General features: G+C 47.6%; 1 protein-coding gene and 1 long non-coding RNA gene across 3 annotated transcripts in view; one reads left to right on the top strand and one right to left on the bottom strand.

Moving 5' to 3' along the window:
• CDK5RAP1 (CDK5RAP1 mitochondrial tRNA methylthiotransferase) overlaps positions 1–18,893 on the top strand; it is a 30,107-nt gene extending 11,214 nt beyond the window's left edge. The window contains exons 8-14 of one of the 2 annotated variants that reach the window (XM_070941859.1): positions 544–765; positions 846–943; positions 3,559–3,614; positions 5,855–5,985; positions 14,449–14,598; positions 16,450–16,590; positions 18,252–18,893. In XM_070941859.1, the coding sequence (XP_070797960.1) occupies positions 544–765; positions 846–943; positions 3,559–3,614; positions 5,855–5,985; positions 14,449–14,598; positions 16,450–16,590; positions 18,252–18,416 (963 nt within the window). In that variant the 3' untranslated portion in view covers positions 18,417–18,893. Of the gene's footprint in view, positions 1–534; positions 766–845; positions 944–3,558; positions 3,615–5,854; positions 5,986–14,448; positions 14,599–16,449; positions 16,591–18,251 lie in introns of both variants that reach the window. The other variant, XM_070941858.1, reaches the window with a different exon arrangement.
• Positions 18,894–21,534: 2,641 nt separating this feature from the next.
• Positions 21,535–25,954, bottom strand: LOC139314602 (uncharacterized). The gene is made up of 4 exons (XR_011600194.1): positions 25,872–25,954; positions 23,114–23,156; positions 21,800–21,853; positions 21,535–21,620 (listed from the first exon to the last, which is right to left on the bottom strand). It is a non-coding gene; the product is annotated as an uncharacterized lncRNA (long non-coding RNA).
• Between the last annotated feature and the right edge of the window lie 1,456 nt (positions 25,955–27,410).

The raw sequence follows: 27,410 nt of genomic DNA, 5'->3' as shown, positions 1-27,410 counted from the left end.
TCTCCTCTCTTCCTCTCTCTCCTCTCCTTCTCCCCTCCCCTCCCCTCCCCTCCTCTCCTTCTTCTCTCCTCCTCTCTCCTCTCCTCTCCTTCTTCTCTCTTCCTCTCTCTTCTCTCCTTCTTCTCTCCTCCCCTCCCTTCCCCTCCTCTCCTCTCCTTCTTCTCTCCTCTCTCCTCTCCTCTCCTTCTTCTCTCTTCCTCTCTCTTCTCTCCTTCTTCTCTCCTCCCCTCCCCTCCCCTCCCCTCCCCTCTCCTCTCCTTCTTCTCTCCTCCTCTCTCCTCTCCTCTCCTTCTTCTTTCTTCCTCTCTCTTCTCTCCTTCTTCTCTCCTCCCCTCCCCTCCTCTCCTCTGTCCTCTCCTCTCCTTCCTCTCTCTCCTCTCTCCTCTCCTCTCCTTCTTCTCTCCTCCTCTCTCCTCTCCTCTCCTTCTTCTTTCTTCCTCTCTCTTCTCTCCTTCTTCTCTCCTCCCCTCCCCTCCTCTCCTCTGTCCTCTCCTCTCCTTCCTCTCTCTCCTCTCTCCTCTCCTCTCCTTGTAGGGTGTGAAGGAAGTGACCCTTTTGGGCCAGAACGTCAACAGTTATCGGGACACCTCCGAGGTCCAGTTCCTCTCCCTGGCATCGCCTGAGCTCAGACAAGGATTCCGGACGGTCTACAAAGCCAAAAAGGGTGGGTTGCGTTTTGCCGAGCTTCTGGACCGAGTGGCTGCCGTGGACCCAGAGATGAGGATCCGCTTCACTTCTCCGCACCCCAAAGATTTCCCAGATGAGGTGGGTCCGACCCCGCTGAGCTCTTCCTCACCCACAGCCAGCAGTAGTGTGCCAATAACAACCCTGTTTGCGTTTTGCAGGTCTTTGAGGTCATGCGGGAAAGACACAATATCTGCAAGCAGGTGCACCTTCCCGCCCAAAGTGGCAGCTCCCGTGTCCTGGAGGCCATGAAGAGAGGGTGAGATGTGTGCTTGTGCTGTGTATGTGAGTGTCTGTAGGGGCTGTTATGCACCTTGAAAATGTCTGGCCATGTGGCCTCCCCTTTCAGCAGCCCATTCTGCTAAAATGTTGGGGATGTTCATGTTAGAAATTCTGTTTATAGAAAGCACCACACAGAACAAACGAAGAGCACAGTCACCATGTGCTTTACTGCTCAGCTATATAATGATAACAGGAAACAGGAAACACTATTTAGAACAAAAGAGTATAAACTAGAGTATATGCCATAGATCCAGACTTGTGAATACTGCCATCTATTGGCTGAATACTACTGTTGTTGCATAGAAATTCATTCCAACAATGAATTCTACCAGTTCTCTTAAATTCTGATTTGCAACAGAAAGCAGAACACACATGCCATTTCAGCAAATGTACCTGTGTGTTTGAAGAAGATTTGAGGCTGTCTAATCTGGATAGAATGTGGTGAGGAAATGGATCTCCCAGGAGGGAGAAGTTACTGTCCAGAGGAGTAAGAGGCAACTCAGCCCCCAGATGTTATATGTGAGAGAAAGAGAGTAAAGACAGCCTCTCCCTCATAGATCCCAGAGTCTATTGTAGAGCAGGGGTCTCCAAATTTGACAACTTTTAAGGCTTATAGACTTCAACTCCCAGAATTCCCCAGCATGGCGAGTGGAAGTCTACCAGTCTTAAAGTTGCCAAGTTTGGAGAACTTTGTTGTAGATGCAGAGAGTAGAGTCTTCAGTCTGGCAAGAGTCTGTCTATAGGTGTGGAACAATAAAGGCCTCAGCTTGAAAGAATCTCCATCCGCCATTCTTGGTTTGGGACCTGAAACATGTTGGCTGAGGATGCTGGTAGTTGAAGTCCAACGTGATAGGCTGGAATATGGTGAGGAAGTGGCTCCTCAGGGGGGCATCCCAGAAGAGTAAGAGGCAACTCAGACCTGATATTATGTGAGATAGAATGAGAGCGAAGATAGCTTCTCCCTAATAGTTCCCAGAAAATATTGTGGATTCAGATAGCAGAGTTCTCAAATCTGGCAAGATTCTGTCTATAGGTGTGGAACCATAAAGAATTCAGCTTGGAAGAATATGTCGTTCTTCGTTTAGGGCTTCACACATGGTGGCTGTGGGATTCTGGTAGTTGAAGTCCAAATATGATGTGATAGAATGTGTTGAGGAAATGGGTCCTCAGGAGGGAGGGGGGCATCCCAGAGGAGTAAGAGGCAACTCGAACCTGATACTATGTGTGAGAGAAAGAGGGGGAAGACAGCCTCTCCTCAATAGTTCTCGCAGAATATTATAAATGCAGAGTCGAGTCCTCGAATCTGGCAAGATTCTGTCTCTAGGTGTGGAACAATATAGAACTCAGCTTGGAAGAATCAACATTGGTCAGTGGCCCCCAACCTTTTGAGCACCAGGGACCGGATCCGTGTGGAGAGAGGTTTTTCTGTAGACCGGAGGGGGTGACGTTTTGTGTGCTCCCTGCATCCCACAATGGGGCTTCGCTTGTTGGTGCAGACCGTTTTCTAGCATGCTGCAGATCGGTGCTGATCCATATGTCGTTCTTAGTTAGGGGCGGCTGAAGGATTCTGGGAGTTGAAGTCCACACAGGATGTGATGGAAAGTGGTGAGAAAGTGGATCCCCGGGAGATAATTCAAACCTGATATTATGTGTGAAAGAGAGAGGCTGAAGACAGCCTCTTCCTAATAATTCCCAGAGTATATTGTGGATTCAGATAGTTGAGTCCTCAAATCTGGCAAGATTCTGTCTATATGTGTGAAATAATACTCAACCTGGAAGAATCGCCACGTGTCATTCTTGGTTTTGGGCCTGAGACAAGGCTGTTAGGGTGCGTGTAAAAAGTATTTGTTGCTTGTGCAACGAGCAGAGCAGAAACACACAGGGAAGGAGATAAACGTGCAGCTCGTGTGAGAAAAATACTTTATATACAAGATAATAAGCAGTCTCGGTGTAGGTAAAACAGTCCAAGGTCATAAACAGTAATATCAGTCCAGTAAGTATCGTCCCTTACCAAAGCAAACAGACTTTAGTAACTCTCGGTATATAGTACCATACAACAATTCAGTCTAACACCAATCAGCAGAAAGACGCAGGAAGCAACAGGAACAGGATCAATCAGGAACAAGGAACGCTTCTCTGCGCTGCTTATTTATGCACTGTAGCCTAATTACAGGGTTTAGCAAACCCTGATTACTTGGCTCAATTGTTTCTTAAAGAAACAGATATATTGCCTGACCAACAAGTTAGGAGTAAGCTACAAGCTGAACCTAACAAAGGCGACTGAGGAATTCTGGGAGTTGAAGTCCACATGTGGTGGCTGAGAGATTCTGGAGTCAACACATGATGTGATGGAATATAGTTAGGAGGTGGCATCGTAAGCGGGAGGGGTGCATTGCAAAGGAGTAAGAGATAACAGATAGTGTGTGTGAGAGAAAGAGGATGAAGGCAGCCTCTCCTCAATAGTTCCCAGAGTTTATATGCAGAGTCTTCAGTCTGGCAAGATTCTGTCTACAGGTATAGAACTCGGCTTCAAAGAATCCATGTTGTCATTCTTGGTTTGGGGGCCTGATATCCACATTCTCATCCTTCCAGATACACGCGGGAATCATACCTGGAGCTTGTATATCATCTCCGCGATTATTTACCAGGTGGGTATCTCATTTATGCTTTCCGATCTGGTCCCCAGACTGAAAATTACATATTTATGGACTTTAAAGATAACATACAGGCGATGGGTGTGTGGGTGAACAAGACATTTGGCAGCCATACAACTTCATTGCCTTATTTGCATGATTATATGTCACCCTTCTGCTAGCACGTTAATGTCATGGGGTGGCCTCTAATCCCTGGCCTTTGTTAAAATTACGAGCCGTGAAGATGGGGGTTATTCCGTGTCGGAGATGGTTAGTGACCTAGGAAGAAAATCCCACCTCTTTTTTTTTTTTTTTGTAAAAAGTTTTCCTTTATTTTTTACACATACACACACACAAATATACAATGTATTTTTGCTGATCAGCGTATTTGGCCGGTTAAGAGATTTAAACAATTTTTAATCTTTACAACTAAAATTACCATTTCTATACCTCCTTTTTGCCCTTAGTGTTCATTTTCATCTATTTTTTACCAATTTTACCCTTCATTTTTATCTCTAATTTTAACCAAATTCCAATTTTCCCTTCTATTCTATATTAAACCCCTTCTTACTGTCATCTAATTTTTTTAACCCATCATCAGAATAATTAGTTTTATGATGATACAATTGTTCAATTCTTATAAGAATGGTGAGCCCATTTGTTTTATAACTTACATTTTCTTAAGTAATACAGTCCAACATTTTAACATAATCAAAAATCCCACCTCTACTTATAATAGTCTGGCTTTTTAAAATTTATTTATTTATTTAATTTTTTATACCACCCTTCTCCCGAAGGACTCAGTGTGGTGCACAGCTGAAAATAAAAATGAACACTTAGAAAATTTAAAACAGTTTAAAAGGAATTAAATAATTTGGCCCATTTCAATTAAGACAAAGACAACCCATATAACTTAAAATTGATCTTGGTATTCAGGCCAGCCCAGCTTGTTGAAACAACAGCATCTTGAGGGCACGACGAAAGGTGCGTAGGTCAGGGATCATCCGTATCTCCGGGGGCAATTCATTCCAGAGGGCAGGTGCCGCCACAGAGAAGGCCCTCCCCCTGGGGGTCGCCAGTCGACATAGTTTGACCGAGGGCACCCCGAGGAGTCCCTCTCTGTGGGAGAGGGCCAGTGGGAGGCTACTGGTGGCAGAAGGCGGTCTCGTAAGTACCCCGGCCCTAAGCCATGGAGCGCTTTAAAGGTGGTCACCAACACCTTGAATCGCACTCGGAAGACCACCGGGAGCCAGTGCAGCTCGCGCAGGAGAGGTGTCACATGGGAGCGCCCCATCGCTCCCATAAATAATTAAAACCTTTTTATTTCACCAGGCTGGTCTGGCCTAACCTTTCCCATTCTTTTTTAATGTAAATTTTAATGTAAATTTTAATTTGCTCTTAACCTGGGGTTTTAAATTTGTCTTGGGCTAAATTGATTTAATTCGATTTTACTTTTGTTCTTAATTTTTGTATTTTACGTGTTTTATTCTGTGCCTGTTCACCGCCCTGAGTCCTTCGGGAGTAGGGCGGTATACAAATTAAATAAAACATAAAACATAATCCCCCACGGGGCCGCATTCTGTACCAGTTGGAGCCTCCGGGTGCTCCTCACGGGGAGCCCCATGTAGAGAGCGTTACAGTAGTCCAGGCGGGAAATAAGTTTTTAAACTTATTTCTTACTTTGTAGTCCTTGACTTAACAATAGTCCATGGTTCTCCTGGTCTAGAAGACCTCCAAGGTCCCTTCCAGCTCATTCCTTCATTCTATTCTTTTAGTAACTGTTCAACTTACAACAGTACTGAGAAAAAGTGACTTAGTGACCGTTTTTTTCACACTTATGACCGTTGCAAGATCCCCATGGTCACGGGATCAGAATTCAGCACCCTTGGCAATGGACTCATATTTATGACGGTCGCAGTGTCCCAGGGTCACACGATCCCCATTGGACAATCAAAGTCAATGGGGAAGCCAGATTCACTTAACAACCATAACTTAAACAAGTGCAGTGGTTCACTTAACAACGGTGGCAAGAAAGGCCTTAAAACGGGTCAAAAGTCAAAACACTTTAAAAAAAAAAAAGTCAAAACAGCCCAATCTCTTCTTGAAAGCTTCCAGTGATGAAGCTCCCACGGGAGAGAATGCGGTTGAGTGAACTTGGAAATGGGGGTCATAAGTATCATGGGGGGGGGGGATTCGTCGTAAATTTAAACAGTCGCTAAACGAGGACTCTCTGAAAATGGAATTCCTGTTTGCAGATGCAACGCTCACCAGTGACTTCATCGCCGGATTCTGTGGGGAGACGGAGGCCGATCATTTGCAGACGCTGTCACTCCTCCGGGAGGTCGGCTACGATGTCGCCTACATCTTTGCCTACAGCCAGCGGCAGGTGAGGCCTGGGCACTGCGGGTGGCCCACCTTAGGGGGCTGATTTGCATCCGTGGCAGATGTGCCCATTAACAGATGAACAGAGTTGGAAGGGACCTTGTAGGTCATCTAGTCCAACCCCCTGCCCAAGCAGGAGACCCTACACCATTTCTGACAGAGGGTAGTCCAGTCTCTTCTTGAAAGCTTCCAGTGATGAAGCTTCCCACAACTTCTGAAGGCAACTTTTGTTCCATTGGTTGATTGTTCTGACCGTCAGAAAGTTCCTCCTCATTTCTAGGTTGAATCTCTCCTTGCTCAGTTTCCATCCATTGTTCCTTCTCTGGCCTTCGGATGCTTTGGAAAATAGCTTGACCTCCTTCCTCCTCTCTGTGGCAGCTCCTCAAATATTGGAAGATGCTCTCCTGTCTCCCCTGGTCCTTCTCTTTTCCAGACTAGCCAGGCCCAGTTCCTGCAACCGTTCATCGTATGTTTTAGCCTCCAGTCCCCTCATCATCTTGGTTGCTCTTCTCTGCACTCTTTCTAGAGTCTCAGCATCTTTTTTATAGTGTGGTGACCAAAACTGCATGCAGTACTCTAGGTGTGGCCTTACTAAGTCTTTATAGAATGGTAGTAGTACCTCCTTTGATCTTGATTGTATCCCTCTGTTCATGCAGTTTAGGAATGCATTGGCTTTTTTTGGCAGCCGCCACACACCCTTGGCTCCTATTTAGCTGGTTGTCCACTAAGACTCCAAGATCCCTCTCACAGTTACCACGATTAAGCCTGGTTTCACCCACTCTATATGTGTACTCAGGGCCGGATTTAGATGAAAAGAGGCCCTAGGCCATTCCACTTATGAGGCCCTTTCACCTATAGTGAAAGTGTAATTTTAATTTTGCTAACAATTTGAATGTAGGCCCCTCTTGATCTTGAGGCCCTAGGCCGAAGCCTAGTTAGCCTATAGGAAAATCCGGCCCTGTGTGTACTTTTGGTTTTTCTTGCCTAAGTGTAGGACTTTTCTTTCCTCTACACTGAATTTCATTTTGTTAGACGTTGCCCATGTTGCAGCTGCGGGCTGAATTGTTATTTATTTACTGACTTCTATCCTGCCTTTATGATTTTTGCAAATACTTCAAGGGGGTGACTATATCCTGCACCTCTTCCTCCTCTTTCCCCCCACAACAAGAACCCTGTGAGGTGGGTTGGGCTGAGAGAGAAGGACTGGCCCAAAGTCACCCAGCTGCCTTTCATGCCTAAGATGGGACTAGAACTCACTGTCTCCTGGTGATTGGCCCAGTCATCCAGCTGGCTTTCATGCCTAAGGCGGGACTAGAACTCACCAGCTCCTGGTGATTGGCCCAGTCATCCAGCTGGCTTTCATGCCTAAGGCGGGACTAGAACTCACCGTCTCCTGGTGATTGGCCCAGTCACCCAGCTGACTTTCATGCCTAAGGCTGGACTAGAACTCACCGTCTCCTGGTGATTGGCCCAAAGTCACCCAACTGGCTTTCATGCCTAAGGCGGGACTAGAACTCACCGTCTCCTGGTGATTGGCCCAAAGTCACCCAGCTGGCTCTCATGCCTAAGGCGGGACTAGAACTCACCGTCTCCTGGTGATTGGCCCAAAGTCACCCAGCTGGCTTTCATGCCTAAGGTGGGACTAGAACTCACCGTCTCCTGGTGATTGGCCCAAAGTCACCCAGCTGGCTCTCATGCCTAAGGCGGGACTAGAACTCACCGTCTCCTGGTGATTGGCCCAAAGTCACCCAGCTGGCTTTCATGCCTAAGGCGGGACTAGAACTCACCATCTCCTGGTGATTGGCCCAAAGTCACCCAGCTGGCTTTCATGCCTAAGGCGGGACTAGAACTCACCATCTCCTGGTGATTGGCCCAAAGTCACCCAGCTGGCTCTCATGCCTAAGGCGGGACTAGAACTCACCGTCTCCTGGTGATTGGCCCAAAGTCACCCAGCTGGCTTTCATGCCTAAGGTGGGACTAGAACTCACCATCTCCTGGTGATTGGCCCAAAGTCACCCAGCTGACTTTCATACATAAGGCAGAACTAGAACTCACCGTCTCCTGGTGATTGGCCCAAAGTCACCCAGCTGGCTCTCATGCCTAAGGCGGGACTAGAACTCACCGTCTCCTGGTGATTGGCCCAGTCACCCAGCTGACTTTCATGCCTAAGGTGGGACTAGAACTCACCGTCTCCTGGTGATTGGCCCAAAGTCACCCAGCTGGCTCTCATGCCTAAGGCGGGACTAGAACTCACCGTCTCCTGGTGATTGGCCCAAAGTCACCCAGCTGGCTTTCATGCCTAAGGCGGGACTAGAACTCACCATCTCCTGGTGATTGGCCCAAAGTCACCCAGCTGGCTTTCATGCCTAAGGCGGGACTAGAACTCACCATCTCCTGGTGATTGGCCCAAAGTCACCCAGCTGGCTCTCATGCCTAAGGCGGGACTAGAACTCACCATCTCCTGGTGATTGGCCCAAAGTCACCCAGCTGACTTTCATACATAAGGCAGAACTAGAACTCACCATCTCCTGGTGATTGGCCCAAAGTCACCCAGCTGGCTCTCATGCCTAAGGCGGGACTAGAACTCACCGTCTCCTGGTGATTGGCCCAGTCACCCAGCTGACTTTCATGCCTAAGGTGGGACTAGAACTCACCGTCTCCTGGTGATTGGCCCAAAGTCACCCAGCTGGCTCTCATGCCTAAGGCGGGACTAGAACTCACCGTCTCCTGGTGATTGGCCCAAAGTCACCCAGCTGGCTTTCATGCCTAAGGCGGGACTAGAACTCACCATCTCCTGGTGATTGGCCCAAAGTCACCCAGCTGGCTTTCATGCCTAAGGCGGGACTAGAACTCACCATCTCCTGGTGATTGGCCCAAAGTCACCCAGCTGGCTCTCATGCCTAAGGCGGGACTAGAACTCACCGTCTCCTGGTGATTGGCCCAAAGTCACCCAGCTGGCTTTCATGCCTAAGGTGGGACTAGAACTCACCATCTCCTGGTGATTGGCCCAAAGTCACCCAGCTGACTTTCATACATAAGGCAGAACTAGAACTCACCGTCTCCTGGTGATTGGCCCAAAGTCACCCAGCTGGCTCTCATGCCTAAGGCGGGACTAGAACTCACCGTCTCCTGGTGATTGGCCCAGTCACCCAGCTGACTTTCATGCCTAAGGTGGGACTAGAACTCACCGTCTCCTGGTGATTGGCCCAAAGTCACCCAGCTGGCTCTCATGCCTAAGGCGGGACTAGAACTCACCGTCTCCTGGTGATTGGCCCAAAGTCACCCAGCTGGCTTTCATGCCTAAGGCGGGACTAGAACTCACCATCTCCTGGTGATTGGCCCAAAGTCACCCAGCTGGCTTTCATGCCTAAGGCGGGACTAGAACTCACCATTTCCTGGTGATTGGCCCAAAGTCACCCAGCTGGCTCTCATGCCTAAGGCGGGACTAGAACTCACCATCTCCTGGTGATTGGCCCAAAGTCACCCAGCTGACTTTCATACATAAGGCAGAACTAGAACTCACCATCTCCTGGTGATTGGCCCAAAGTCACCCAGCTGGCTCTCATGCCTAAGGCGGGACTAGAACTCACCGTCTCCTGGTGATTGGCCCAGTCACCCAGCTGACTTTCATGCCTAAGGTGGGACTAGAACTCACCGTCTCCTGGTGATTGGCCCAAAGTCACCCAGCTGGCTCTCATGCCTAAGGCGGGACTAGAACTCACCGTCTCCTGGTGATTGGCCCAAAGTCACCCAGCTGGCTTTCATGCCTAAGGCGGGACTAGAACTCACCATCTCCTGGTGATTGGCCCAAAGTCACCCAGCTGGCTTTCATGCCTAAGGCGGGACTAGAACTCACCATCTCCTGGTGATTGGCCCAAAGTCACCCAGCTGGCTCTCATGCCTAAGGCGGGACTAGAACTCACCGTCTCCTGGTGATTGGCCCAAAGTCACCCAGCTGGCTTTCATGCCTAAGGTGGGACTAGAACTCACCATCTCCTGGTGATTGGCCCAAAGTCACCCAGCTGACTTTCATACATAAGGCAGAACTAGAACTCACCGTCTCCTGGTGATTGGCCCAAAGTCACCCAGCTGGCTCTCATGCCTAAGGCGGGACTAGAACTCACCGTCTCCTGGTGATTGGCCCAAAGTCACCCAGCTGGCTCTCATGCCTAAGGCGGGACTAGAACTCACCGTCTCCTGGTGATTGGCCCAAAGTCATCCAGCTGGCTTTCATGCCTAAGGCGGGACTAGAACTCACCAGCTCCTGGTGATTGGCCCAGTCATCCAGCTGGCTTTCATGCCTAAGGCGGGACTAGAACTCACCGTCTCCTGGTGATTGGCCCAGTCACCCAGCTGACTTTCATGCCTAAGGCTGGACTAGAACTCACCGTCTCCTGGTGATTGGCCCAAAGTCACCCAGCTGGCTCTCATGCCTAAGGTGGGACTAGAACTCACCATCTCCTGGTGATTGGCCCAAAGTCACCCAGCTGGCTCTCATGCCTAAGGCGGGACTAGAACTCACCGTCTCCTGGTGATTGGCCCAAAGTCATCCAGCTGGCTTTCATGCCTAAGGCGGGACTAGAACTCACCAGCTCCTGGTGATTGGCCCAGTCATCCAGCTGGCTTTCATGCCTAAGGCGGGACTAGAACTCACCGTCTCCTGGTGATTGGCCCAGTCACCCAGCTGACTTTCATGCCTAAGGCGGGACTAGAACTCACCGTCTCCTGGTGATTGGCCCAAAGTCACCCAGCTGGCTTTCATGCCTAAGGCGGGACTAGAACTCACCAGCTCCTGGTGATTGGCCCAAAGTCACCCAGCTGGCTCTCATGCCTAAGGCGGGACTAGAACTCACCGTCTCCTGGTGATTGGCCCAAAGTCACCCAGCTGGCTTTCATGCCTAAGGTGGGACTAGAACTCACCATCTCCTGGTGATTGGCCCAAAGTCACCCAGTTGGCTTTCATGCCTAAGGCGGGACTAGAACTCACCGTCTCCTGGTGATTGGCCCAAAGTCATCCAGCTGGCTTTCATGCCTAAGGCGGGACTAGAACTCACCAGCTCCTGGTGATTGGCCCAGTCATCCAGCTGGCTTTCATGCCTAAGGCGGGACTAGAACTCACCGTCTCCTGGTGATTGGCCCAGTCACCCAGCTGACTTTCATGCCTAAGGCTGGACTAGAACTCACCGTCTCCTGGTGATTGGCCCAAAGTCACCCAGCTGGCTCTCATGCCTAAGGCGGGACTAGAACTCACCGTCTCCTGGTGATTGGCCCAAAGTCACCCAGCTGGCTTTCATGCCTAAGGTGGGACTAGAACTCACCATCTCCTGGTGATTGGCCCAAAGTCACCCAGCTGACTTTCATACATAAGGCAGAACTAGAACTCACCGTCTCCTGGTGATTGGCCCAAAGTCACCCAGCTGGCTCTCATGCCTAAGGCGGGACTAGAACTCACCGTCTCCTGGTGATTGGCCCAAAGTCACCCAGTTGGCTTTCATGCCTAAGGCAGGACTAGAACTCACCGTCTCCTGGTGATTGGCCCAAAGTCACCCAGCTGGCTCTCATGCCTAAGGCGGGACTAGAACTCACCGTCTCCTGGTGATTGGCCCAAAGTCACCCAGCTGGCTCTCATGCCTAAGGCGGGACTAGAACTCACCGTCTCCTGGTGATTGGCCCAAAGTCACCCAGTTGGCTTTCATGCCTAAGGTGGGACTAGAACTCACCATCTCCTGGTGATTGGCCCAAAGTCACCCAGCTGACTTTCATACATAAGGCAGAACTAGAACTCACCGTCTCCTGGTGATTGGCCCAAAGTCACCCAGCTGGCTCTCATGCCTAAGGCGGGACTAGAACTCACCGTCTCCTGGTGATTGGCCCAAAGTCACCCAGCTGGCTCTCATGCCTAAGGCGGGACTAGAACTCACCATCTCCTGGTGATTGGCCAAAGTCACCCAGCTGGCTTTCATGCCTAAGGTGGGACTAGAACTCACCGTCTCCTGGTGATTGGCCCAAAGTCACCCAGCCGGCTTTCATGCCTAAGGCAGAACAAGAACTCACCGTCTCCTGGTGATTGGCCCAAAGTCACCCAGCTGGCTCTCATGCCTAAGGCGGGACTAGAACTCACCGTCTCCTGGTGATTGGCCCAAAGTCACCCAGTTGGCTTTCATGCCTAAGGCAGAACTAGAACTCACCGTCTCCTGGTGATTGGCCCAAAGTCACCCAGCTGGCTCTCATGCCTAAGGCAGGACTAGAACTCACCGTCTCCTGGTGATTGGCCCAAAGTCACCCAGCTGACTTTCATACATAAGGCAGAACTAGAACTCACCGTCTCCTGGTGATTGGCCCAAAGTCACCCAGCTGGCTCTCATGCCTAAGGCGGGACTAGAACTCACCATCTCCTGGTGATTGGCCCAAAGTCACCCAGCTGACTTTCATACATAAGGCAGAACTAGAACTCACCGTCTCCTGGTGATTGGCCCAAAGTCACCCAGCTGGCTTTCATGCCTAAGGCAGAACAAGAACTCACCGTCTCCTGGTGATTGGCCCAAAGTCACCCAGCTGGCTCTCATGCCTAAGGCGGGACTAGAACTCACCGTCTCCTGGTGATTGGCCCAAAGTCACCCAGCTGGCTCTCATGCCTAAGGCGGGACTAGAACTCACCGTCTCCTGGTGATTGGCCCAAAGTCACCCAGCTGACTTTCATACATAAGGCAGAACTAGAACTCACCGTCTCCTGGTGATTGGCCCAAAGTCACCCAGCTGGCTTTCATGCCTAAGGCAGAACAAGAACTCACCGTCTCCTGGTGATTGGCCCAAAGTCACCCAGCTGGCTCTCATGCCTAAGGCGGGACTAGAACTCACCGTCTCCTGGTGATTGGCCCAAAGTCACCCAGCTGGCTCTCATGCCTAAGGCGGGACTAGAACTCACCGTCTCCTGGTGATTGGCCCAAAGTCACCCAGTTGGCTTTCATGCCTAAGGCAGGACTAGAACTCACCGTCTCCTGGTGATTGGCCCAAAGTCACCCAGCTGACTTTCATACATAAGGCAGAACTAGAACTCACCGTCTCCTGGTGATTGGCCCAAAGTCACCCAGCTGGCTCTCATGCCTAAGGCGGGACTAGAACTCACCGTCTCCTGGTGATTGGCCAAAGTCACCCAGCTGGCTTTCATGCCTAAGGCGGGACTAGAACTCACCGTCTCCTGGTGATTGGCCAAAGTCACCCAGCTGACTTTCATGCCTAAGGTGGGACTAGAACTCACCGTCTCCTGGTGATTGGCCCAAAGTCACCCAGCTGGCTTTCATGCCTAAGGCGGGACTAGAACTCACCGTCTCCTGGTGATTGGCCCAAAGTCACCCAGCTGGCTTTCATGCCTAAGGCGGAACTAGAACTCACCGTCTCCTGGTGATTGGCCTAAAGTCACCCAGTTGGCTTTCATGCCTAAAGCAGATCTTAGGACGGGTTGCAGTGTTTCTGGCGTCACGTGATCCCCTTTTGCAACCTTCCAACGAGCAAAGTTGCCCCAGTTTGTGGGGGCAATAAGCTGACTTTGTATAAATATACAAAAGTATGAAGGTTATTGCTTAACGCATTGTAAGCCGCCCTGAGTCTCCGGAGAAGGGAGGCATATAAATCAAATTAAAAAAAAAGAAGAGAAGAGAAGAGAAGAGAAGAGAAGAGAAGAGAAGAGAAGAGAAGAGAAGAGAAGAGAAGAGAAAATATGGAAGGGAAGGGAATGCAGAATATAATACAGAATAGAACATGGAATGGAATGGAATGGAATGGGAGAGGAGAGGAGAGGAGAGGAGAGGAGAGGAGAGGAGAGGAGAGCCTTGATAGTACAGTGGTTACACACCCTGTTATTAACACAGCTGCCTGCAATTTACTGCTGGTTCGAATCTCGCCAGGCTCAAGGTTGACTCAGCCTTCCATCCTTTCTAAGGTAGGTGAAATGAGGACCCAGGTTGTGGGAGCAATAAGCTGACTTTGTATAAATATACAAAAGTATGAAGGTTATTGCTTAACGCATTGTAAGCCGCCCTGAGTCTCCGGAGAAGGGCGGCATATAAATCAAATTTAAAAAAAAAAAAAAGTCAATGGAGAAGCCAGATTCACTGTGATAGTAACTTAACATCTGCAGTGTTTCACTTAAGAACCATGGCAAGAAAGGTCGTAAAACGAAACAAAATTCACAAGAAATGTCTCACTTAGCAATGGAAATTTTGGGCTCAATTTGGGTCCTAAGTGGAAAACTACCTGTAATTCTAGAGCCACATGGCATTATTTTCTTAGTCCGGTCTACCTTACAGGGCTGACCAGCGCAGGGGCATCTCCCAGGGGCCTTCCTGGCCTGGTCATTATTTCTTTGGTCAGCTGCTCGGTTCAGCCCCTGGATTAAGTCCGGTGTCCTGAACCTGCTTCCTGCCTTCACTAGTCCTGACCTCCAGCTCTCCGTCGCTCTGGTCCCCAGAAAACCCGGGCATTTCACCGGCTGCCGGACGACGTCCCACCCGAAGTGAAGCACCGTCGGCTGAAGGAACTGAACGTCGTCTTCTGGGAAGAGGCTTCCCGCCTCCACACGGCGGCCGTGGGCCAGACACAAGTGGTGCTGGTGGAAGGGGTAAGTATGCCACGGGGCGAGCCGGGTCTGGCTCATCAGGGGGCGACGCTTCCTGGTATCCCCAGGGTTTCAGGGCAGGTGAGATGGGAATGCCTGGGATTCCACCTGGAGGCCATTGCGCCCCCTCCAGAGTCACTTGGGAGAGGGAAGTGAATGGCATGGAAATTTGAGAGGGAGGGAGGGGATGGAGATGAGGGAGGGAAGGAGTGGAGGAAGAGAGAGAGGTGATAGAGATAATGGGAAGGAAGGAGAAAGAAAGAAAGAAAGAAAGAAGAAAGAAAGAAAGAAAGAAAGAAAGAAAGAAAGAAAGAAACAAGAAGAAAGAAAGAAAGAAAGAAAGAAAGAAAGAAAGAAAGAAAGAAAGAAAGAAAGAAAGAAAGAAAGGGCTAGCAATAGAATATAATAAAACAGAATGTGGATAGGGATGATAAGAATAAGGATAGGGTTGGAAGGGGACTTGAAGGTCTAGTCCAACCTGCAGCCCAAGGCAGGAAATTTTATACCACCCCAACAAATGCTTGTCCAACATTTTCTTGAGATATAGGTAGGTAGGTAGATATAGAAATAGATATAGATAGATAGATAGATAGATAGATAGATAGATAGATAGATAGATAGATAGATAGATAGATACATAGATACATAGATAGATAGACAGACAGACAGACAGACAGACAGACAGACACAGATAGATAGATAGATAGATAGACAAACAGACACAGATAGATAGATAGATAGATAGATAGATAGATAGATAGATAGATAGATAAACAAACAGACACAGATAGATGATAGATAGATAGATAGATAGATATAGATAGATAGATAGATAGATACATAGATAGATAGATACATAGATAGATAGACAGACAGACAGACAGACAGACAGACACAGATAGATAGATAGATAGACAAACAGACACAGATAGATAGATAGATAGATAGATAGATAAACAAACAGACACAGATAGATGATAGATAGATAGATAGATAGATAGATAGACAGACAGACAGACAGACAGACAGACAGACAGACAGACAGACAGACAGACACAGATAGATAGATAGATAGATAGACAAACAGACACAGATAGATAGATAGATAGATAGATAGATAGATAGATAGATAAACAGACACAGATAGATGATTGATAGATAGATAGATAGAGATAGATAGATAGATAGATAGATAGATAGATATAGAGATAGATGATAGATAGATAGATAGATAGATAGATAGATAGATAAACAGACACAGATAGATGATAGATTGATAGATTGATAGATAGAGATAGATAGATAGATAGATAAACAGACACAGATAGATGATTGATAGATAGATAGATAGATAGAGATAGATAGATAGATAGATAGATAGATAGATAGATATAGAGATAGATGATAGATAGATAGATAGATAGATAGATAGATAGATAGATAGATAAACAGACACAGATAGATGATAGATTGATAGATTGATAGATAGATAGATAGAGAGATAGAGATAGAGAGATAGAGAGATAGAGAGATAGATATAGAAATAGAGAGAGATAGAAGATAGAAGATAGATAGAGATGGATTGATAGATAGATATAGAAATAGAGATAGAGATAGATAGATAGATAGATAGATAGATAGATAGATAGATAGATAGATAGATGATAGATAGATAAACAGACAGACACAGATACATGATTGATAGATAGACCATGTTGTGAGTCATTTTCCCACATCGAAGTAGCTCCCCCGGGAACAGTGGGATGCGACGGGCGCCCCCTAGAGTAGCTGGCATGCCATGGCTGCCCAGTCTCTTGATGTCCATTCCCCACCCCCCATCTCTTGGCCCTCTAGCCCAGCAAGCGCTCCCCCCTGGATCTGTGGGGCAGGAATGATGGCGGAATCAAGGTCATCTTTCCGGACGTGGAGATGAGCGACGGGACCGAGGAGCCGTCGGCTGTCCGAGCCCAACCCGGAGATTACGTCCTAGTGGAGGTGAGTCGCGTATGGCTACTACTCCGGCACTGCCAACACGAGGAAATCCCTCTCAGATCCCAGGAATAGAATTTTATCTGCCTTCTGGATTGTTCTTGATGGTCAGAGGAAGGGTGCAATTCCCCCAAAATGTCCAGGATGCTGACCGCGTGATCCCTGATTATGAAACATCCTCTTTATTCCCCCCCCCCCAAAAACAAAACGTCTTACAGATAGTCCTCGACTTACGACCGTTTGCTCAGTGACCGTCCAAAGTTACAACAGCACCGTAAAAAAGCAACTTAGGATCGTTTTTCACACTCTACGACCATTGCGCTCCCCCCCCCATTGTCACGTGATCAAAATCTGGACGCTGAACAACTGACTTGTATTTATGACGGTTGCGCATCCCCATGATCACGTGGTCAAAATTCGTACACTTGGCAACTGACTCACATTTATGACGGTTTCAGTGTCGGGGGGGGGGATAAGTCGAGGACTCCCTGATGGGAAGAGAAAGGCTCGATTCAGCTAGCAGAGCAAGCCTGCAGGCCAGAAATTGCACCCTTGGGGTACCCTTCAATTCATGGTTTGTAGAGCCCTGAAGTAAGGAAGGAGGGGCAGCCTTGGCTGGACGGAGCTCTGGGGATGGCCAGGTGGAAGTTGGGCATTGCAAACATCCAAGGGCAATGGGGAGGCGGCTGGCCTCTGCTGCCAGGAGGGGTGTTTCCACTTCGTTGGGAGTTGCTCTTCTCATAGACCCTCCTTTCTGCAAAACAGATCAGGGTTTGCTGAGGGTGGCTGTCGCTCCACGGAGAAGGGGAGACGGAACAGTTTTATTTATTGATTAAGATTTTTAACCCTGCCTTTACTATGCAAGTAATTCAAGGCGGCGAACATATCTAATAATCCTTCCTCCTCCGGTTTTCCGTACAACAGCCCTGTGAGGTGGGTGGGCTGTGAGAGAATGGGACTGGCTCAAAGTCACCCAGCCAACTTACACACCTGAGGCAGGAGGAGAATTCACCGTCTCCTAGGGATTGGCCCAAAGCCACCCTGCAACGTTTCATGCCTAAGGCAGGACTAGAACTCACTGTCTCCTGGTGATTGGCCCAAAGTCACCTAGTGGCTTTCATGCCTAAGGTGGGACTAGAACTCACCATCTCCTGGTGATCGACCCAAGGTCACCCAGTGGCTTTCATGCCTAAAGCAAGACTAGAACTCACCGTCTCCTGGTGATTGGCCCAAAGTCACCCAGCTGGCTTTCATGCCTAAAGCGGGACTAGAACTCCCCATCTCCTGGCCATTGGCTCAACGTCAGTGGCCAGGAGATGAGCCGAGGTGGCGCAGTGGTTAGAGTGCAGTACTGTAGCTACTTCAGCTGACTGATAGTTCAGCAGATCGGCGGATCAAATCTCACCGGCTCAAGGTTGACTCAGCCTTCCATCCTTCCGAGGTGGGTAAAATGAGGACCCAGATTGTTGGGAGCAATATGCTATTTAGTAGACTGTCTTTGGTGTAAGCCGCCCAGAGTCCTCGGAGAGTGGGCGGCATAGAAATATGACTAATAAATAAATAAATAAAATAAACATCACTCAGCTGGCTTTCACGCCTGACGGAGGACTAGAACTCCCTGTCTCCTGGTGAATGACTGCTTCCACCTTCTTTCCTCCCCGTCCCAGATCTCCTCGTCCTCCCCCCTGACCCTGAAGGGCACCCCCCTCTGCCGAACCACGCTCAGAGGCAGCTCATCCACAGCCTCGGCAGACGCCGCCCGCAGAGCAGCCCCGGGTGCAAGGGGAGGATTTTTAGCGCCCTCAAGACAACGAGGAGCAGCCAAGGACTGATGACCAGTGAGCACCTTGGACGCCAGCGGCTGCACCCGGCCTAGCAACCCTTGGCGAGAGGCTGTTCACCCAACCGAGCTGTCCGGCGTCATTATCCGAAGCAGAGGCAGTGAAAGACAAGCTATGTGGCTGGACAAACAGCCTTGGAAACAAGGAGTCCATATTTTCGTCCATCAGAGGATGCATTCAGACGTGTTGGGTGTTCCTGCCCGTTTCTTCCAGGGATGGTCCACAAATGGACGCTTCCCCCTTCGTCTCAGACATACGTCCGTTGGCTTCAGGGCCAACAGACTCTCTCTTGCAAGTTCTGGGAGGGCTCAAGTTGTGTATCGTGTGAAGGATCTTTTGGGGCAGGGGGCTCTCCTCTCCCAAGCAGGTGCCCTCCAGCTGGGCAGGGCAGCCCAGCTTTTGGCTCTTTAAGGATGATGGGAGTTGTGGTTGTGGAAGCTGCTGGAATTCATCAACGGGGGTTGGGATGGGGAAGCAGTGGACTAAATAAATGTTTGCAAAAATAACGTTTCAAGGATTTCCTTATTTGATTTTGCTGCCATTTAAGGCAACATCTGTCCTCCGGTGCTGGGAGAATCAATGTTGTGACCCAGGCCCAAGTAGTTAGTATTAAATGCAAACAGTTTGAAAACAGACTTTATTAGAACAACCGAGAATTAACTCATTCTCAGCGTAGTCCAAACTAAATTAAAGCAAATTCTTCAAAACACCGTTCCTCAGTTTATCACCGACCTTGGGATAATTAGGCAAGCTGCCAAAGGCTTCTCTTGGCAAAAGTTCAGAAGCAGAGGACGCGGAGCAAGATAAGAACCAAGTTTATCAACGTTGTTTTCCGACAAAAAACCCAAGAGCCGTTGCTGGTCTTTTAAGCCTTATGGGAGGGGCCAATCATCTCCTGGCCTTACTCCCAAGTCGTCCTCTTTGCTTTAGCTGCTCTTGCCTTCTGGCAGCTCTTCTCATGCGTGCACTAGGAACAGGCTCCTCCTGTTCCTCTGCCTCTCTGCTGTCAGCCTCTGGAGGCTCCGGAGTCCGCACATCACTCCCCGATGACCCTGGCCCCATCTCTGCCTCTTGATGCGTGCCATAGGTTCACCATCATGGCCCTATACCATTTCAATAAAGTGGCTGTCCAGTCTCTAAAAAACTTCCAGTGTTGGAGCACCCACAACTTCTGGAGGCAAGCAGTTCCACTGGTTCATTGTTCTCACTGTTAGGAAATGTCTCCTTCATTCCAGCTTGCTTCTCTCTGTCAGCACGTCAAGATGTATTTATCCTAGTGCTGACATGAGAAGGAGAACGCAAGTGTCTGCAACGGGACGGTTGCCTTTCACCTACTTATTTTAACTGGAGATAATGTCCCCTAGGAGATGGATGGGAGGGGGGAAATTCTTTTGAGTTGGAGCAGTAGATTAGGGGTGAATGATTGGGAAGATGGCCAATGAATGCAGAGGAATGGGGGAAGGAAGAGGAGGGATTTTGGGTCAGCACGTCAGTGCTGGCTGCATGGAGTCAGTGTAAAAGTTGCCGTGCTAAATAAAATGGAAGTTTGTTTCAAAAAAGACTTTGGGATGCAATTTATTTGAAGACGGCCTGAAAACCTGACACTCTCCTTGATTGGTTTCCATCCATTGCTCCTTCTCCTGCCTTCAAGCACTTTGGAGAACGGGTGGACCCCTCTTCTTTGTGGCAGCCCCTCAAATATTGGAAGGCTGCTATCATGTCCCGTCCCGCTTCCCCCCCCAAAAAAACTGGCCAAACCCAAATCCTGCAACTGTTCTTTGTATACTTTAGTCTCCAGGCCTTCCATCATTCTGGTTGCTCTTCTTTACCGTTTTTCCAAAGTCTCAACATCTTTTTTTTTTTAACGTGTTGACCAAAACTGGACACAGGATTCCAGGTGTGGCCTTAACTAGGGTGTTATAAAGCGGTACTGATACTTCACATGATTTTGGCTCTATCCCTCTGTACAACCAAGGATTGTATTAGCTTTTTTGCCTGACTCATGTTTAAGTATTTATTATTAATTTATTAATTTTATTTCTATACCGCCCTTCTCCCGGAGGACTCAGGGCGGTGTACAGCCTGATTAAAAGCACAAAGACAAATAGTATACAGGGGGTGGAGGGGTTTAAGTTTCATAAAATGTATTTTTGATTAGGATTTTATTTTGTGGAAGTCCCGGGGAGAAAAGGGGAGGGTTAGGGAGGGTTTGGGGGGTTTTGGGGGGGAGGAAACTGGGGAGAAAATGTATTTGTAAAACTTTTCAAATAAAAAAAATAAAAATAAAAATAAAAGCACAAAGACAAAAATTTAAAATTATTAAAATTATTAAACGATAGGCTCAATTTAAAACCCCAAATTTAAAATCCCATTTTTAAAACCCAATTAAAATCTTTACCTTGATAGCCCAGCCTATCAAGGTAAACAGCTGAGTGATCGTCCACTCGGACTCCAAGGTCCCTTTCGCAGTTACTGTTTTTGAGCCAGGTTCCGCCTAATTTGTCCTTGTACCTTAGTTTTTCCTGCCTAAGTGTAAAACCTTTTTTTTTTTTCCTCCTCCACATTAAATTTCATTTTATTGGACAGGCCCATTGCTCACATCTGTCTGATTAAGCAGGGTGTATCTGAATACCCAATGCTGGAAGTAGAAATTTAGGCTCCTTAAAAGCATCTAGAAGCAGGTTGGCAGACTTAACAATTCGCTTAATGTGGCAAAGAGGTTATAAAATCCGTCTTGGTTCACTTAACAGCCAGCTTGCCTAGCAACCGAAATCCCGACTGCAATTGGCATGGTAAGTCAAGGACTACCGTGCATTGTAGGGCTCAAAACGCACGTGGCGTGAGCATCACCCTTAAGCTTTTTCATTAAATGCGCCACATGCCAGGTAACCCATTGAAACCCTGCACCAAAATTTCTGTTCTCATTCAAAACAGGCGGGTCATAAATTGGATTTTGCAAACAGGTTAGAGCCCTGCCCCCATTTAAACAATTGATTCATTTTTTTTATTCATGCATTTATTTTGCCTTAGGTGCGTTTCGACTTATCGCCTCCCAGGCGAGTTTACAAAGAGAGTTAACAGCTGGGACAGGAATGCATTCCAGATGTTTGCAGTGTGAGGCTTCCACATATAGGCGAGGTGCACCCAGGCTCCTTAGGAATGGTGTCCCTTGTACGATGCTCAGGGGTTCAGCATCTGTGGCAGAGAAAACGGTGTGTGTGTGTGTGTGTGTGTGTGTGAAAAAGCCCCTTATGGGAGCCCCACATAGCACATGAGTTACAGGAAGAAGTGTGATTTCCAAGGAAGGTGGGAGCCTAGAATCAACGGATTGGCTCTGAAGATAACCACCACTCTCAATGCTTGTGTATTTTTACCTCGCCGGTGGCTTGCTGGAGCATCTCAAGCAGTCTTCGGGTTGTCCTTTCCATCTGCAGAGAAGGAAGACAATTGTTCATGCCTTGGACATGTCTTGGTTGGATTACTGCAATGTGCTCTACCTGGGGCTGCCCTTGAAGGGTGTTCGGAAGCCACAGGATGGTGCAGGATGCACAATTCTGGAGACCTCTCGGGTGGTGCATGGGGCTCCACTGCTGTGCAAGCTACACTGGTTGCCAGTTTGCTTCCCTGCAGTTGAAGCCCTGCCTCTTTTGTTCATGTAAACACAATTATACAAACACACACGCACCGAGAGAGAGAAAGAGAGAGACGGAGACAGAGAGACAGGAAAAAAAAAACCAGAAACAGACAGAAACGGAAAAAAGAAACAAAAAGAAAACAACAGACAAAAAAGAAACAGAGAGACCAAAACAGAGAGAGACAGACACAGAGAAAAAGAGAAAGAGACAGGAACAGACAAACAGACAGACAGAAAAAAAGGAGGAGAGACAGAGAAAGAAAAAGATAGAGAGAAAAAAGAGACAAAAAGAGACAGACACGGAGAAAAAAAAGAAAAAAAAAAGAATCAGAAAGAAACAAACAGAAAAAAGAGAAACGGACAGATACAGAAAGAAAAAAAGAAAGAAAGAAAGAAAGAAAGACATAAAAAAGAAACACATAAACAGAGAAAGAAAGAAAAAGATAGAGACAGAAAAAAAGAGACACAGAAAAAAGAGAGACAGACAGAAAAAAAGAAACAGAAACAGAAAAAAGAGACAAACAGGAACAGACACAGAAAGAAAGAGAGAGAGAGAGCTTAAAAAAAAGGAACACAGAAAGAAAAAGAGAGACAAACAAAAAAGAGAGAGACAGATACAGAGGAAAAAAGAGAAACACAGACAGAAAAAAAGAAACAGAAAGAAACAAACAGAAAAAAGAGACACAAAGAGGGACAGACACAGAAAGAAAGAGAAAGAAAGAAAGAAAAAGAAAGAAAGAAAGAAAGAAAGAAAGAAAGAAAGAAAGAAAGAAAGAGATAAAAAAAGAAACAGAAACACAGAGAGAGCGAGAGAGAGAGACATTCCTGTATCCCGCCGAAGTGGGGAAGAACCCACCATTCACCCAACCTTCCTGCTTTCTGCACAAATGAAACAACATTTTTTGTTGTTTGCCCCCAAAACAAAAAGCTTTTTTGTGAATGAGAAGAGAGGGCTCCCTCTTCTCTCCATCTGTTTCCTTCTTGGGAATGATGGGAGTTGTAGTCCGTTGGGAGGCCTGGGTGTGGAAGGAAGATGAGCCCACAAAGAACTTACCTCTGAGGAGACCCTTGAGAAAATAGCCTGGGAACGGCTTGTCCTGGAGACGCAGGAGACAGAAAGTCAGAAATGATCCTCTTAGGGGTTTGTCGGCATGTGGCAAATTGTTGGGTTTTTCTGTCTTTTTTCTTTTTTCAGCATTTTTTCATCATTGCAGGTAGTCCCTGATTTATATCTATATCTTCTATCGATCTGTCTGTCTGTCTGTCTGTCTGTCTGTCTGTCTGTCTATCTCTATCTCTCTATCACTATCTGTTTCTCTCGCTCTCTCTCTCTCTATATATATCCCTATCTCTGTCAATCTCTATCTATCCCTCTCTCTCTCTCTCTCTCTCTCTCTCTCTCTCCATATATATATATATATATATATCTGTTGATCTCAATCTCTATCTATCTATCTATCTCTATCTATCCCACTCTCTCTCTCTCTATCCATCTATCTATCTCTATATCTCTCTATGTCTATCTCTCTCTATCGATCTCTATCTATCTATCTATCTATCTATCTATCTATCTATCTATCTATCATCTATCTACCTACCTACCTACCTATCTGTCTATCTTTCTATCTCTCTCTCTCCATTATTATTATTATTATTATTATTATTATTATTATTATTATTATTATTATTATTATTATTATTTTGCTTTAATTTATATGCCGCCCTTCTCCGGAGACTCAGGGCGGCTTACAATACGTTAAGCAATAGCCTTCATACTTTTGTATATTTATTCAAAGTCAGCTTATTGCCCCCATAATCCGGGTCCTCATTTGAAAGGATGGAAGGCTGAGTCAACCTTGAGCCTGGGGAGATTTGAACTTGCAGTAATTGCAAGCAGCAGATGTTAATAACAGTGCTTTAGTCCACTGTACTATCAGGCTCTTTATTCTATATCTCTCTCGATCTCGATCTCTATCAATCTCTCTCTCTCTAATTTTATTTATAGTTTTTTCTTTGACATACATAAGTGCTTAGTGAGCAATATATTGTCTGCGTCAATTTACTTTATACACAATACTAATAAAAATAGTAATACTATTCAGGTATACATGGTAATGCTCTTTCAACTTCTAACATTTACGTCTATATTGTAATTATAATTTATTATACAGCAGCATGCCTAGTCATATTTTCCCCATTTCAAATGTCTACCTCTATTTCCTAACGCCTCATAAAGCAAATCCTATATTAAGAATAGGATTCTGTATCTATCCGTCATCTCTTGCCCCAGGGGGGCCCTCGGTTGAGGATCGACTGAGCCCGATCCCATCATCGGGACCAGAATTTCCATTGCTAAAGAAGGGGACTTCCTTAAGTCACATTTGATGATTTTTTTATGGCCCTTTTTGCCAGGGTTGCTAAGCGAATCGATGCAGTCGTTAAGTGGATCACAAGGTCGTTAAGTGAATCCGGCTTCCCGCTGCTTGTCGGGAGGTCGCAAATGATACTCTTGTGACCCCAGGATCTTGCAACCGTCATAAATACATGCTGATTGCCAGACCACCCAAATTCTGATCGTCTGACTTGGGATAATGCTGTGAGGGTCGTAAATAGGAGGACCGGTCATAAGTCATTGTTTTTAACTTGTTTCTGTGATCTGTGGTCACTAAATGAACGCTTCTAAATCTGCCTAGAACTGTGATGGCATTCTCCTTGCTAGATTTTTTTTTCAAATGGCAGGGGTTGGACTAAATGACCTCATGATATATTTTGGGGAGTCTTCATATAGATCAGGGGTCCCCAAACTTGGCAGCTTTAAGAGCTGTGGACTTCAACTCCCAGAATTCTCCAGACAGCTGGCTGGAGAATTCTGGGAGTTGAAGTCCACAGCTCTTAAAGCTGCCAAGTTTGAAGACCTCTGATATAGATAATTATTTTACTGCTACGGAAAAAGCTATCCATTTGCAGAAGAAATACAATTAGTCCTTGAAAGATTGCAGATTGTCGTCGGATGATCCCGGGAAGCTGAAACCATCATAAATATATATAGTCCTCGTTTTATGACCACAATTGAGGTCAGCATTTCAGTTGCTCAGCAAAACAGTTTGTGGAGCGAGTTTTGCTCCATTTTACAACCTGTCTTGCCACAATTGGTATTGCGAAATCAGTGCAGTTGTTTAAATTAGTCGCGCGGTCGTTAAACGAAACTGGATTTTTTCCCATTGACTTGGCTTGTTGGAAGGTCGCAAAAGGGGGTCACATGACCCCCCTCCCCCTTCCCCCGGGACACTGTGACCGTCATAACTATGAGCAGGTTGCCAAGCCTCCGAATTTTGATCATGGAGATGCAACGGTTGCAAGTGTGAAGAACGGTCACAAGCTACTTTTTTCAGTGCCGTAAGTCCTCGACTTACAACCGTCACTAAATGAACTGGTCAACAGTTCATTTAGTGACGGTTGTAAGTCGAGGATTTACAGCCGAGGATTATCTGTAGGTCGAGGACTATCTGTACACTAGGTTGCCCAGCACCCGAATGTTAATCACGCAAATGTGGGGATGCCATAACGGTCATAATTCAAGGACTAGCTCTATTTCTGCTGAGAACGGGTAGCTCTGGCTCACCAGAGGCATCATGAGCTCATTTAGTCCAACCCCCTTTTGGTGCAGGGTTCCCCTCACTGGGGGTGTCCAAAGAAGATGCTTTTGAGCAGAAGCAGGATTCCCATCTTTGGGGGTGGGAGGGAACCCACCAGAGAGAAGAGGGGGAAGCAGGAAGGACCAAGAGGAAGACCCCCACCGAGTCGTGACCCACCTTCAAATCCAGCTCAGAAAAATGTCCGCTCGAAATCGGCATGGTGGAGAGGGCCTTGTGGATTTGGCCAAGAATCCCAAAAGAGACACCTGGGGGAAAAAAAAAAAGGAATGTGGGTGGGTGGGTGGGAGGCGGGGGGGGGGCAAAGGAGAGGGTTAAATGTGGCCCTCTGTTCCTTCCCTTTGTCGTCGTCCCCACCCCCGGTGCCCCCTTCTCTTGTCCGGCCCCCCTGAGGAGAAGGGGACAGCCGTGGCTCTCCACCCGCCCACCTTGTCCTCCACGGAGTTGGAGATCCAGCCCCCTCTTGGTTCATGGAGACTTCCAAGGCCCCTCCCAACTGGGTTGCTGTTGCGTTATTGTGTTATTTCTGCCTTCCCTTTCCAACTGGGAGCCATGCCCAAGGTGGACCAAGGAGTCAGGACCCCATAGTTGTCCCTCCCCCCCTCCTCCTCCTCCTCTCTGCATGCCCCACTCCCTTCTAGCATTGATGATGATACTTAGCTTGGTAATGGAACATCTACAAGAAAATCACCAAGCTCAGAGAGCACCAAGGACCCCACAGTCCTCCTTCCTTCCTTCCTTCCTTCCTTCCTTCCTTCCTTCCTTCCTTCCTTCCTTCCTTCCTTCCTTCCTTCCTTCCTTCCCTCCCTCCCTCCCTCCCTCCCTCCCTCCTTCCTTCCTTCCTTCCTTCTTTCCTTCCTTCCTTCCTTCCTTCCTCCCTCCCTCCCTCCTTCTTTCTTTCCTTCCTTCCTTCCTTCCTTCCTTCCTTCCTTCCTTCCTTCCTTCCTTCCCTCCCTCCCTCCTTCTTTCCTTCCTTCCTTCCTTCCTTCCTTCCTTCCCTCCCTCCCTCCTTCTTTCCTTCCTTCCTTCCTTCCTTCCTTCCTTCCCTCCCTCCTTCCTTCCCTCCCTCCCTCCTTCTTTCCTTCCTTCCTTCCTTCCTTCCTTCCTTCCTTCCTTCCTTCCTTCCTTCCTTCCTTCCTTCCTTCCTTCCTTCCCCTCCTCCAAACCACACTCCCTTCTACCATTGATGATGTTCCCTAGTCTGGTAATGAAATGTCTGTAAGAAGAACATACAGGCTGAAAGAGCACCAAACACCCTACAGTCCTCCTCCTCCTCTTCTTTCTCCTTCCCCTTTTTCCTCCTCCTCCTCCTCCACCTCACATACTCCACTCCCTTCCCACAGTGAGGATGTACCTTAATTTGGTAATGAAGCATTGGAAGAAAAACATCCAAGCTCAGAGAGCAGCAAGGACCAACTCCTCCTTCCCTCCCCCCTCCTCCTCCCCGTAAACCCCCCTCCCTTCTAGCCCTGATGATGTTCCCTAGTTGGGTCATGAAACGTCTCCAAGAAAACTACCAAGCTCTAGAGACCACCCAGGACCCCATAGAGTCAAGTTCTATGCAGACCAAGAAAACTTACTGTTGAGGGCCTGGAGTTGTGTATTGATGATGTTGAGCCAAGCTTGAAACATGGGACACAACTAGAACAGAGCAGAAATTGGGAAGCTGAGAGAGAGAGAGAGATTAAAGAAAAGGCC

Source organism: Pituophis catenifer, unplaced genomic scaffold (genome assembly GCF_029215685.1).
Source record: "Pituophis catenifer annectens isolate HBS135680 unplaced genomic scaffold, rPitCat1.0.hap2 SCAF_3, whole genome shotgun sequence".
NCBI lineage: Eukaryota > Metazoa > Chordata > Lepidosauria > Squamata > Colubridae > Pituophis > Pituophis catenifer.
The sequence above is the reverse complement of the archived record's forward strand: the minus strand, read 5'-3'. Positions and strand labels throughout refer to the sequence as shown.